Source organism: Phocoena sinus, chromosome 2 (genome assembly GCF_008692025.1).
Source record: "Phocoena sinus isolate mPhoSin1 chromosome 2, mPhoSin1.pri, whole genome shotgun sequence".
NCBI lineage: Eukaryota > Metazoa > Chordata > Mammalia > Artiodactyla > Phocoenidae > Phocoena > Phocoena sinus.
In genome coordinates, this window is record NC_045764.1 from 2,508,411 (window position 1) to 2,522,636 (window position 14,226).

Genomic DNA, 14,226 nt, shown 5'->3' on the forward strand with positions numbered 1-14,226 from the left:
AACTTTATTTAAAAACTTGATTTGAGGGCTTCCCTGGTGGCGCAGTGGTTGAGAGTCCGCCTGCCGATGCGGGGGACGCGGGTTCGTGCCCCGGTCCGGGAGGATCCCACATGCCGCGAAGCGGCTGGGCCCGTGAGCCATGGCCGCTGAGCCTGCGCGTCCGGAGCCTGTGCTCCGCAGCGGGAGAGGCCACAGCAGTGAGAGGCCCGCGTACCGCAAAAAAAAAAAAAAAAAAAAAAAAAAAAAACTTGATTTGAAATCATTGGTTCACACATAACTTTAGCGCTTCATTCTTGGTCATGTCAAAAGATGCAAAGAAACCTTCCCTAGCAGGTCCCACACGGCACGGTGAAAAGTAAAGCTACAAAACACCAAGCCAGGTAGAGCACTCGTGAATAGTGGAATCGATTTCAGCGCTCTACCCACTTTGGAGACAGAGATCATCCGAGGCTGGGTAACCCAGAGGCTGGGAGTAGCAGGGTGAGAACAGAATGGCCTTAACACTAGGCGGAGGTTCTCAGGAGGTGAGAGATGGGAGGAGGGGACTGCGGTTGCCCCTGGCTTGAGTGGGAAGTGGTGTCTTGGGCTCACAGACGAGGCGGGTTCTGCACCAGCAGTGAACTCACTGTCGCTCTCCCGCTGAGTGACCTAGTTCACTTCGGCCCAAGACAATAAGCTCTTTGAAGTTAAAATAAGCCCACCTATTTTCAGTTTTTGTAGCAGGCATTGGGAAATCGCAAGTTCTGTTGAGGTCGGGTGGTTTTCCCATGGCCTCTAATAAGCCCTTAGCTTCATGTCTTCCCAAGGGCAGGCCGTGTATTTCAGCCACGCCTTCGCCAGCTCAGGTGAAGCAGGAGAGCTGCCGTGAACCTGATCTGCCTTAAGACAGTCCCCCGGGGCAGCTGGTGGTGGGGGGAGGTGCTTGAGACATGGCCAGGGCTTGCTGGGTGTCCAGACGCTTCTCTGGAGAAGGAAGGACATTCATGACACGTGCTCCATGCAGATGGGAGCTTGCTGCCTGGGCTGGAGCTAGACTTGCTAGGGGCACAGGCTCTGGAACCTTCCATCTTTTGCACCAAGGGACAAGGGACTAGATTTACAGTCAGCTCATCACTTCCTGCACAGTTTCTGAGTTCATCAAATGCACATATCCGTGGTTACGAAACATTTTACCCTTTGGCCTCCTCGAGCTTTTGTGTGCAGTGAGCAGGGTCCCACGGGTTACAGCCTGTGGAGAAGCAGAGCAAGCAGGAGATGGAGACCGGCCTCTATATAAATCACTTCCCCTGTGAAAATCCACGCTGTCCAGTAAAAATATAATGCGAGCCACACGAGTAATTAGAGATTGTCATGCGGCCACATGAAAAAAAATGATGTAAAGGATGCCTTGAAAATCTAAAACAGTTTTTGTTTCTGTCAAAGGGTTTGTCCCAAAACAAAACAAAGTTTCGGTGCTCTAACCCGCATCTCACCGGGGGTCCTATATGGAAGAAAATACTCTTTTGGTCCATGAATAGATTTGAGGTTAGATTTTAGGTTAGTTAGAGTTTTCCTTTCCCTTCTGAAAGATCAGTCATGTCTCAGGAGCTGAGGTCACTTAACATCAGTTCCCTGCTTTCTAAATTTATCCCCCCGAAATCAGGACTGACGATTTGGAGCTTAACAGTGCTAATCGTTTACCTGGCGGACCCTGTCGTTTCCTACGACAAACAGCTTGGGTTTTCTCTCTCTCGCCGCCCCTCTTCCCTTCCTCCTGTTCGTGGTTTAGGGCATTGCTAACCTGACTTACACATGTTTGCCCTTGTAGCGTATAGAATTAGTTCTAAAGATGGCAAAGCCCATTGGTTTGTAGGTACGGCCAGGCTTTTAGTGCAGGGAATGTGTCCACTGGAGCATGGTATGTGGACAGCTTCCTTCAGAGTAACTCATCCCATCCCAAGAGTGAGAGAGATGAAATGAAGCCAAGTTCGAAAGAAAAGGGATTTGGCAGGAGTCTTTCTGTTTCAACTGAATTGCAGTTATGTATTTGCACCAGATCATTAGTTAAAAGTCCAACCCCATTTTGGCGTCTTCAGTATTAAAGGCAGAGATGTGACTCCTGTTCCCTTGGGTCAAGGTAATCGTCGTGTTTCAGACTTTTTCAGGAAATAAAAACCCTGTATAGACTTTGTGGTTACAGCCCCGAGTCCACATCTGAGTCACAGACCAGGATCTGATATCTGGCTGTGCTTCCATCAGCGTGTCAGGTCAGTGAATCAAGCTAAGGTCTGTGCTGTCCCCAGGACAAGTCCTTGAAAATTCTAGGAAGATCAGTCCGCCACTTTCGTGTCCTGATTGACTCTGTCATTGAAATTCGAAATCACAATTCAAGAGTGTGAAGTCAGTTGAAGGAACGAGGCTAAGAGGGCAAGGAAGGCTGTTGGTATGACCCCCAAATTAAAGATTATTATCCCACTGATGAGTGATGAGTTCACTTGGTGTTTGTGCCACCCGATCGTGTGGGCATGTGCATGCTTTTCCTGGAACCCAGCACAGAGTTCTCGGAGATGATTGTGACGCCATAACCCGATCCTACCCTTCCAGCCCTCTGCAGTGTCTCCTATTTGTTTTAACCTGTAGGAAGAAGGAGCATTGACAGATGATAATGCCGTTTCTAATCTGCTCTGGGTAAGCCTGACTCTCGCATAGATCTCCTCGCCACGTGTAACTCTCATCCCCGACGGTTCCCCTTGGTGCCCCTCTCTGTTTGGTTTTCTTATCCCGAGGCAAGATGCCACCTTGATCCAGAGTGGAGCACTATCCTGTTTCCTGCAATTTTGTTTCAACCGTAGAATGAAAAAACTTGAAAGACGTTAAAGAAGATATTTTATATTCGATGTTAAAACGGTCCATGAAAGTCAGGGTTCCCCTGTATGGCACGGAATATCTTCTGTAAACGGCAGTAATCTTGCCAGTAACTCAATTACTGCACAGAGCTGACTTGGGTCTATTTACTGTGCTTGTGTGGGGATTTCTGTTAGCATTCTAAAAAACTAAACAAGTAGGACAGACTCTTTTGGGAAGCGAATTGAAATTGCAATGAGTAAATTAACTTTCTGTGAGAGAAATCCTTGTTTTTGTCCCTCCCCCTTCCCCACCCCGCTGTGATAAATCTTCTCTTTTCACCTCTAATCCTCTTGCTTTGCTCTATAGGAACCTGTGTATGCTTCTACTTATTCTCCTGCTATACCTGCTGCCCATAAATACCTGTCTTTTGTATCTATTAATCAGGTGAGGAATTGCCTACACGTATTAAGCCTCATTGCAATTTCTGAGCAGCAGGGAGAAACGTGTTTCATTTGGGGAAGTAACTCCTGCTGCATTTCTGTGTGTGTGTGTGTGTGTGTGTGTGTGTGTGTGTGTGTGTGTGTGTGCGCGCGCGCGCACAGATGTAATTGCTACTTCATATATTTAGGGTCAGTCACCCACATCTCAGCTTTCGCTCAGACCCCTAGGGAGACCTATGGTGTTAATTCATCTCATAGTCACGTAACTGGTTGAAGAGGAAAGTCCCCCATTTTAATCTCCAAGGTTTATATCCTAAATTGAGTCAGGAGCCCAAGAAAGGACCCCGGGGCTATCTTGATAAAGTAGGAGGAGGTGGCCCAGGTGCTTTGGGGCGTGGAAGAGACAGGATGGAAGAGGCGGTCCTGATGGGAGCTAACTGCCATGGTGCTGTTGGCATGGCAACCACAGCCCTCCTTCCCCACTCTCCACCTCCACTGCACCCCGTCCGAACCCCGCCACAGAAGGGAGACCTAGCCTGGGCTGATATGATACATTGGTACATAATATGTGATGATGCTTAAAGCTAAAAATACCAGTGATTGTTCGTTATTCCCCTTGGAATGTCCCTGGGGTCAAAGCAGCTAGAAACAGTGGCTGCATCCCCTTTGCCGCGAGCCCCAGGTGCTAGTTGCCTTCCGTCTGTGGGCCCTGGCCGGTCACTCCCCTCTTAGGGTTTCTGTCTCCTCACCAGCCCTGGGACCACGCCTCTCAGGTGGCCTCCAGCTAGAAGTCTCATGACTGTTCTGTTCCTTTAGGACTAGTGGTGACCAAACAGGTCTCTGACGGAGAGGCACAGGGTTTCAGCCAGAGGAAGGGTCTGGTGGGTCCTCCCGGCTTCATGTGGCATCTTCACAAGTAGAAACTCCCCGTTTCTCTCCCGAAGGCGGCCGTTCCCTCGCTCTTCTTAGTGCCTTTCCTCTGAAGTTAGGGATGCGGGTCTGTGGGAGCCCAGCCCTGCATTGCCAGCTGGGGTCCACCCCAAAAAAGAGGCTGAAATCTGGAGCGAACCTGCCGTTCCATCACTAAGGGGGGAAATGCCTGTTTGCCTCTAAATAAGTCAATGTGAAACTTTAAAAGAAAAGATATATTGCTCAAGTCTTTAAATATAACTTATGTATATTATATAATACACATGTCGTGTGTGTGTGTGTGTATATATATATATATATATATATATATATGGTATACTTTTTTTTTATAGACTTCACTTTTTAGAGCAGTTTTAGGGTCACAGCAAAATTGAGCAGGAAGTGCAGAGACTTCCCCTAACCGCCCCCCCCGCCCCCGCCACACAGCCTCCCCCGTTATCAGCGTACCCCACCGGATGGCATGTTTATTGCAGTTGACAAGTTGTCATCCCTCAGTGCCCATCATTTCTATTTGGGTTCACTCTTGGTGTCATACATTCTCTGGATTTTGACAAATGTATAATGACGTGTATCCATGATTGTAACATCACACAGAGTAGTTTCACTGCCCTAAAAACCCTCTGTGGGGACCTCCCTGGCGGTCCAGTGGTTGAGACTCCACACTTGCACTGCGGGGGGTGCAGGTTCGATCCTTGGTCGAGGAACTAAGATCCCATGTGCCGTGGAGCGCGGCCCAAAAAAAAAAAAAACCAAACAGAAAACAAAAACCCTCTGTGCTCTGCCTCTTCATCCCTGCCTCTTCCCCCCACCCCTTCCCTTGGCAACCACTGCTAGTTTTACTGCCTCCACAGTTTTGGTCTTTTCCAGGATGTCGTATTGTTAGAATCGCACAGCATGTGGCCTTTTCAGATTGGCCTCTTTCAGTTAGTACTATGCATTTAAGGTTCCCCCATGTATTTTCATGGCTTGGTAACTCACTTCTTTTTACCACTAAATAATCGTCCTTGTCTGGATGGACCAGTTTATCCATTTGCTTACTGAAGGTCAGCTTGCTTGCTTCCAAGTTTTGGCAATTGTGAATTAAACTGCTATAAACATCCATTGCAGGTTTTTGTGTGGGCATGAGTTTTCAACTCATTTGGATACCAAAGAGTATGATTGCTGGATCTGATGGTAAGAGTATGTTTAGTTTTGTAAGAAACTGCTAAACTGTCTTCCAAAGTGGCTGTGCCGTTTTGCACTCCCACCAGCAGTGATGAGAGTTCCTGTTGCTCCACAGCCTCGCCAGCATTTGGTGGTGTCAGTGGTTTGGATTTTGGCCATTCTGATAGGTGTGTAGACGTATCTTGTTGTTTTAAGTAGCATTTTTCTGATGACATAGGATGTTGAACATCTTTTCATCTGTACATCTTCTTTGGTGAAGTGTCTGTTCAGATCATTTGCCCATTTTTAAATTGGTTGTTTTCTTCTTGTTGAGTTTTGAGAGTTCTTTGTATATTTTGGATAGCAGTTCTTTATCAGATATGTCTTTTGCAAATATTTTCTCCCAGTGTGTGGCTTGTCTTCTCATTCCCTTGACAGTGTCTTTCACAGAGCAAAAGTTTTTAATTTCAATGAAGTCCAGCTTATTAGCTATTTCTTTCATGGATCATGCATTTAGTGTTGTATCTAAAAAGTCATCACTGAACCCAGGGTCATCTAGCTTTTTTTCTATGTGATCTACAAGTCTTATAGTTTTGCATCTTACATTTAGGTCTATGAGCCATTTTGAGTTAATTTTTGTGAAGGGTACAAAACCTGTGTCTAGATTCTTTTGTTTTGCCTGTGGATGTCCAGTCATTTGTTGAAAAGACTATGAAAAGACTGTCTTTTCTCCGGTGTATTACCTTTGCTTCTTTCAAAGATTAGTTGAGCATATTTGTGTGGGTATATTTCTGGGCTCTCTACTCTGTTCTCTTGATCTATTTGTGTGTTTTTTCACTAGTACCACACTGCCTTGGTAGTAATGGTACTTTTGTAGTAGCTTTACAGTAAGTCTTGAAGTTGGGGAGTGTCAGTCTTCTGACTTTTTTCTTCCCCTTCAATATTGTGTTGGCTAATCTGGGTCTTTTGCTCCTCCATATAAGCTTGTCTGTTCATCAATACCCACAAAATAACTTGCTGGGATTTTGATTAGAATCGCACCAAATCTATTAATCAAGTTGGAAAGAACTGACATCTTGACAAGATGGCATCTCCCCGTCCATGAACATGGACTATCTCTCCTTATATTTTTAAGTTTAAAGAAAAATAACATTTACCAGAGGCAATCTATGTCTTATCACTTCAAAATTAAAATGGCCTAAAAATCCTGTATTTTTACTTCTGGACAACTTTCCCAGGTAAATGTTTTACATACCAGTGATGGGGCACTAGCTCCTCAGTGTTCCTGGAGATCCTTTCCTCCAGCAGTCCTGGTATAAATATTCAACAATGCAGGGGCTCAGAGAGGGAAACAGAGCATTTAAACAGCACACAAGCTCTGTCTAAATGGACTCTTTGTCTCTTGTCAGTCCTCAACCCACGTTTTCTTCTTCCTCACATGCCTCAGGGCTGTATTAGAATAAGATTTTCCTTGTTCCCTTCCTTTCACCTTAGTTGCTGGGAAAGGGTGACAAGGTCAGATTATAGTCACTTTGAGGTCCAAACCTAGTTGAGATCTTTTTCCATGTTTTGTTCAGGCCACGTGAGGCTCTGGGCACTGATGATGGATGGAAATCACTTAAAGAGATGGCAGAGCTCAGTTTCCTTAACGGTGCACAGGATTCGAAATGGTGATAGCAGTTTTGAAAACAGAGACGTGACGATTTGTCACTGCGCCTTATTTCTCTTAACACGTGATTCTGTGATTTCTTCCTGTGATGTAGTTTCACTAGAGGTGAATAAGATAAAAACTTAAAAGTCAGATCACAGTATTTTCTATCTATGAAGCTCTCCACTTATAGAAGAATTTTACCCTTAGATCTGCACTAATCCTAGTCACACATGTTAGTTCTCTCTCGTGTATCACGTCCTGTGTCAGAAACGCTTAGTGAGGTTTGCACAGTGATTTCTCAGGTGTACAGAGGCAAACCCATCAGTAGCAGTGTGGTAAGCTGAAAACATTTTTGCAGCTCAACCCTTTGCACAGTTTCTAGCTGTGTCCTACCAAGTCTCTGTCCATCCCTAAGACCGTCCTTTCCTCCCAACTGTTTCACTACCTTCTCCTCCCCTTCTCCTTCCCCTTCTCCTTCCCCTTCTCCTTCCCCTTCTCCTTCCCCTTCTCCTTCCCCTTCTCCTTCCCCTTCTCCTTCCCCTTCTCCTTCTTCTCCCTCGTCTTCTCCTTCTTCTTTTCTCCTTCTCTCTCTCTCTCATTCCCTCTCTCTCCCTCCCCATCTTTCTGCATCACGTTCATGAGAGCTATATTTGAAAGAGTAAAAGATAGATTGGGTAGGGCTTCTATTCACATTATGCCCCAACTCCCTTACTCTCCCAGTCAATCCTAAATACCATCAGCAAAACCTAGGGAAACCTGAAAAACGACACAGTGCTTACTATACTGTGTGTTATGTCCTTCTCTAAATGAGGAAAGAACGCCTTCGAAGGGAAAAGCAAGACAATCACGAAGTTTTAAGCTACAAAAAAAAAAAGTACGTAGACGAAGATGTCTGTCTTGCCTGTTTTCACATTTTGAGTTCTAAAATTTAATAGCAACCTGTGATACATTCTTTTAATTTCTAAAGGGAATAAACTGTGTATATTTGTACATATAACGCACGCATACGATATACATACAAGATATGTATAAGATATATATACACACATTATATATATCTTACTGCATTATAGAACCATTTAAAGTCAGATAAGGGGAATCAGGGGCCTCTAGACCAACCCTACTAAGTGGCAAAGTTAAGGTGAAACTTCTAGAGAAGCAAAAACATTTATGTTTAACAACATCATTTAGAGGTGAGTGAAATGCGTGCTCCTTAACGTAGATCTGGCAAACCACCGGGCACTTTGAATCCTGGGACACCTGTATCATCCCAGGGCTTCCGTGCATCACGTTCTCCCTGGAGCTGCGGGAGAATCCAGGTGCCTTGGGAAATGGAATTGTTGATCCGGGGACACCGTTTTTCTGAGTCCTGAACCGCACTTCCCGGGCACCAGGGCTCTGGAGATTTCGCTGAGCTGACCATAGCACTGCTGATGTCTGGATCTGCGGAGAAGAACACTTTCTTGGCACTTTATATGTTTTTGAAAATATTTCAAGGCTCGTGTCCTATTGATTTGATTAAAATTCACTTCTGAAACTTCATTTTCCAAGAAAACTTATCCTCTTTTCTGAATTTTGATGAGGTTTTCCTAGCAGGTCCACCTCATAGTTTATAAGGGCCTGTGATTCAGAGAATTACTTGGATTTAGGGTCATCTCACCACTCATGAGTAGGAAGGACCTGGAGATAGAAGCTCTTTCTGTTCTGGGGAACGATGCTTTTCTTTCCTCTGCACTAGCTTCCACGGCTCCTGCCCTCCCCCTGTGCGCCCCACCCCCATACCCAGGGGGATTTTGTAGTGAAAGGAGGGACGGGTGAAGGAGGAGAGAAAGGAGACTTTCTCCAGCCAGCATTCCAGCACCTCCCGGGCCGGTGTCAGCCTGCTACGGTCAACCACTCTCTCGGCCACGCCCCTTCCTCTGCACTGGTCCTCGGCTCCGTCCTCGGCCTCCTTCCTGCCCATCTCCCTCCTTTCCTGGTCTCCCTCAAGTCGCCCCCCACCTCCAGCTTCTGCCTTTTAGGCCAAATGAGTGTCACCAACGGCTTAGAAATTGAAGAGGCACCTATCTCCAGAACCCCAATTAGAAGCATTTGAATGCCTTTTTTAGGTAGAACTGTTACTATGTATGTAGGTTATCTCTATAGCACAACTCAGCCCCAGTGTCAGATATTCTGTGACTTAAAAGTCACTTTTATGGGCTTGACCTGGTTGCCTAACTGCCCATGTAACGTAGTTGCTCTAGGAAAAAGCACGCGAGTTCCAGGAAGCCTTCTGATAGCACATCCTCCCCTAATCAGCTTTCCTTCCTTTATGATTGACCATGTTCCTCGTGAACTTAAGAGGGTAAGATCTTCTAGACCCACCGTGCTCTTTGTGAGTATAATGGATAGAGAGTCCTAGTCAACTGCGTTTAACTAGATAAGTAAAACAGAGCAACTTTAAAACCCTGTAAAATTTATGGCAGGAAGACAGTCTATTTTTGTTTCTTTTTACAGAGTATCATTTTGATATTCCAGCGTTGCAAACAAATAAGTGAAAAACAAAGTTCTAACCTACAGTTCCCGCGTTGGTGGTGGCGATCTCTAACCCAAGCTGGAAATAGGGAAGCCCAGACTATTTCAGCGAGAACAGCTGGGACGTGTGGGGACGATGCACGGCTGCTCTCTGCCTGCTTCTCAGCTCACAGGGGGGGGGGCTGCGCGCTAACGCTTCTGTCTCTGTGATTTGCTCTCCTGTTTTCTTCTGGGTAAACAGCGGGTCACAGAAAGTCGAGAGAGCCAGATGACGATTGAAGAGAGGAAGCATCTCATCACCGTGAGAGAGGACGCCTGGAAGACCAGAGGCCGAGGGGCAGCCAACGACTCCACCCAGTTTACCGTGGCCGGCAGGATGGTGAAGCGAGGTCAGGATGCGTGTGCGCGCTCCGTCGCCCCCCCCACCCCACCCGCATCCCCGCCACGGAGGGGACGTGGCCGGGGAGGGCTCAGTGTAAAAAATGAGGCCGCAGTCCGCTCTGGCTTTCACTCTCACTGAAACTGTGCACACGTTTTCTGGGTAGGTTTTGTGAGATATTCCTACCGAAAGCATTGTCCCACGACACCGTCATCTTCGACGTCAGACGCGTAATGCAATTAGTCACGTTTCAAAACAGCCATTTGGAGATGGAGCCCAGGTTTCAAAAGCGATTTTGCAAATCTGCTAACAAATCTTAGTCCTTTCCTGTCATTGCTTTGAAATTATTGCCATTTTCTTGCCATCTGGCAGTCAGTTCACCCAAATAAGCCTTTTTCTCATTGAAGGAGGAGTTTCTGTCTTCTTCCTTTTAGGGTAATTCCCAGGTCTCTTTCCATCAAACCAGAGTTCCCTGGCTTCGGAAGCCCCATTTCCAGCGATGTTTTAATAGCTGTCCAAAGGATGGATCCACTTCCACAGGGAAGTGAGATTTCCCTACAGATGGGCAGTCTCCCTGCAGCTGAGCTCTTGGAACTAATTTGCAGCGGGGAATCCAAAGATGTATGAAAGTGACGAATCACGTGGTTAGAAGTCACCAGAGAGCTGAGGGGCTCCACATCCTGTAGGAGACGGTGAAAATCTGGGGTCCTTTTTCACCTGCGTGCACGTACCTTCATTTTCTAAGCTGTGGCTTAAGCAAATTTCTTAACTTAGTGATAAAGGTTTTCACATTCAGGTAGAGTTAACTTACGCTGATGTCTGCTTTCTAGGTTTGCAGTTCGCTTTCCTCAAAACCTTTCAGGATCCTCACTCAAAGACAGTGCCTAGCTCATTGTAGTCTCATGATAAATATTTGCAGAAGGAAAGGAGGGAGGCAGGGAGGGAGGGAGAAAGGAAGGGAAGGAGGGAGGGGAAAGCCCTGAACTGAGATGAACCCAGATCTCGGTGGAAAAATCCTTTGTAACAAATTTATTCTTTTCTTGGAATTGTCAAGGATAACAGAAGATAATTTACTCTCAGAATGAGGTGGCATTTGAATATGTTCTGTATACTTTACGTGACCCCCATCCCTATGTTAACTAAAGCAGATTAAGGCCCACGTTGGTTAAGAAGAACTCGAGCTGAGAACTTGAACCTGAGCTCAGACCTGCCAGCTTCTAGCCCAACTTTGGTTTCCTCTTTCCTCTTCCGTCTGAAAAGACGGTCATTTATTTGAAGTCGGGCCCTTACCACCAGATACCGCTGCCCTTGTCCACAGGAATGTCAGAGGAAGTAGCTTTGCCCTTAGGCAGGTTTGGAGAGTAAAGTCAGAGACGTTCCTCTCCCTTAGTGGACGAGTTCGCGTTCACGTGTTTCTGAATAAATCAGGGATCTTGATTTAACGGGTGTGATATGACTTTGCTCAGGAAAAAATTTTCTTGGACTTTCAATCTAATGGAAAAACTGTGCCCTGTTTTTCTAATATGTTACCACCTACACAGTGATGTGTTTCACTCGGTCACCGCTCTTTCGGATTTGCAGTGATAGGGCGTCCAATGTCCTACACTCGCCAAAGAATTAGTAGTCCCCACGCTGCAGCCACCAAGGTTTCCCATGTCCTCGGGGTACCATGTACCTGCGAGTTGCCAAGAGGCATGCCGTACCCTGATTTTCATTCTCTCACCCCAGAACACTCTCTTCTCCCCAGCCTCGCCAGGACTGTCTCCCTTTTTCTTATTCCTAGACGCTGCATAACAGTGAGTACGCCACAGATTTCTGTGGTATTCTAGAATTCTCCTGGAAGGAAGGTACTCAGAGTGCACCTTTGAATAAGAGAGATGTGAAATGTTCCCGAAGAGAGCAGGTGACTGGTTATTGCCTGTAGAATTCACTGAAAAGAGGTGTGGGGAATGCTTTGTTTTGTTTTAACATCGTGAAATTTAAATCTGTGTGCCCTCCCCCACTATGGATGAACCCTAAATCTCTCCAGGAAGGAGCTGGTCCACCTCTGGGAGCTCAGCGCTGCAGCCTGAATAGGCAGCAGGGCACGCCGCGACAGCACGAGGGGCCGGTGTCCTGGTCGGCTTGAGTCAGGCCTGTTTTATTGGCTTTAGAGTTAATGACCCTCTGTGCTCATGAAATCTTCCCATGCCTCTTACGCACCCTCTTAGCAGGTGATGGTTTACTGCCCCAGCCGGTGATACCAAAGTTCACTTATCCTTTTAGCATCTTTCAAGAAAGTTGACTTTCTCACTGATAGAAACCCTTTGCAGTTCCGGTAAAGAAATAATTTTTTTAAATGTTGTTGACATCATTAAGGAAGTATACGTACATGTTGACATGTTGAGAAGTACTTCTAGAATATCACCTAAAACTTAAGTTGTAAACTGCATTTCAGTATTTTTCCTTAAAAATTTTATGCTGTAGCATATCCCTCTCCACCTCACAGGAGGGAGGGGCAGATCCATTCACTTCAGTGATTCTTTTTCCCTGTAAGTGACAGTGATTTACATATTCTCCCTTTGTGGTTCTCGGAGCGATACTTAACGTGGCAACGTCACCTAAGGGTTTCTCGTTTCTTACAAACAGAGACAAAGAATATTAAGGTCTCATTTTGTTCTTTGTAACTAATTACTTTCCTTTCGAATCCCTTCTAAGGTTAGGGAAGAATACTCATCTTTGTCTTTATTAAGGTTTCTTATTCTAATCAGATGCCTTCTTCAGGCTGGAACGTCTGTCTTTCCCTCTCATGTGTCTTTTACCATTTCTCCGTTGAAAGATTCCCCATCCTGCTTCTTGGTAGATGCAGGTGGAAGCATGTCCCTAGCTCCCAGCCACACCTGACATGGGTGCGATCCTCCAACAGTCACGAATCAGTACAAATGGCTCCTCTTGTGCCTTTCTTACAAAGCTTAGCACCCTCTGCATTATTGCCTAATAGGACCACACTCTGAGTGACGCCCCCAAAGGCAAGACTGTCCCCATGTCCCCTCAGCTGGGAGGGACACTGCGGGGCACTTCCCGGCCAGCGTTGCAAGCCCGGTCTCCTCCATCCTCTGCGGGATGGTGCAGAAACAACTGGCCGTCCGCATCCTCGCGTTCCACAGCCACGAATTCAACCAACCATGATCAAAAAACAATTTTAATTCCAGAGAATTCCCAAAAGCAAAACTGGAATTTGCCACCTCAGCTCTTTACACAGCATTTACATTGTCTGAGGTACAATGAGGCATCCAGAGATGATCTAGAGTATACGGGAGGATGTACCTAGATTGTATGCAAATATGCCGTCTTGTATAAGAGACTTGAGCATCTGTGGATTTTGGTACCCACAGGGGGTCCTGGAACCAATCCCTGTGGATACCAAGGGACGACTGTATACTTTCTCTTCAGCTACCTCCACTGCCCCCAAAGCCTCCAGACGTCACCGTTTCATCTGTTCGAGGACATTCTGGTTGCCTTCGTGTCTTCGTGGTTCAGTATGGAATGGCAGCCTGACAGCCGCTGCAGGCCTTAGAAACAATGATACCCTGTCTCCATTGGCAGGTGTCCTGCACGTGTGGGCACGATCCCTGCCAGATGCACATATGTGTGTCCCACGCGTGTGTGTAAATTCTGTGAATTGTTAGATCTCCGTTGGGACTCGTGGCCGTCCCTCAGGGTCCTGGGGACTTCCGGAAGTTTCCTCAGACGCTCAATAGCTCCTTTGTCTGCTCTGCAGGTCTGGCGTCCCCCACTGCCATCACCCCAGTAGCGTCCCCTATCTGCAGTAGAACGAGGGGCACCACGCCAGTTTCCAGACCCCTGGAAGGTGAGTCACCAGGCACCCAATGTGCCAAGAGGTCTGTGATCAGAAGAGCCCTCCGTGCTTCTCTCACCTGTGTTTTCTACTTGCCTAGATATCGAAGCCAGACCAGACATGCAGTTAGAATCAGACCTCAAGTTGGACAGGCTGGAAACCTTTCTAAGAAGGCTGAATAACAAAGGTACACGCCAGGAGCCAGAGGGAAGCTTGGGTTCATGTGCTTGTAGCCAGTGTGACTCGGGTTTCAGCGGGTAGCTCAGGAAGCCTAGGAACACCTGCCCTGCTCTCAGAGTCTCTAAATCCCAAGCGGCGTTGCTTTTTCTCCTCAGCTCAATTGTCCTCTATTATGATGTCACGAGTTCACACTGTAAGCGTTATCTTTGTTGTTAGGTTTTAAGAAATGAGGTTATTGGTCACCATTGATTAGATTACCAAACTCTGATTCACTTGGTAATGAACTCAGTAGGGAGCCCCCAATAACCCATTTGTTCCTGGATCT

General features: G+C 46.5%; 1 protein-coding gene across 8 annotated transcripts in view; it reads left to right on the plus strand.

Annotated features, from left to right (window-relative positions):
• The window catches only part of SVIL (supervillin), a 245,350-nt gene that overhangs the window by 196,007 nt on the left and 35,117 nt on the right, over positions 1 to 14,226 (plus strand). For 7 of the 8 annotated variants that reach the window (XM_032618924.1, XM_032618914.1, XM_032618919.1 and 4 more), the window contains 4 exons: positions 2,620 to 2,667; positions 9,746 to 9,893; positions 13,644 to 13,733; positions 13,822 to 13,908. In XM_032618924.1, the coding sequence (XP_032474815.1) occupies positions 2,620 to 2,667; positions 9,746 to 9,893; positions 13,644 to 13,733; positions 13,822 to 13,908 (373 nt within the window). The remainder of the gene's footprint in view (positions 1 to 2,619; positions 2,668 to 9,745; positions 9,894 to 13,643; positions 13,734 to 13,821; positions 13,909 to 14,226) is intronic. The other variant, XM_032618938.1, reaches the window with a different exon arrangement.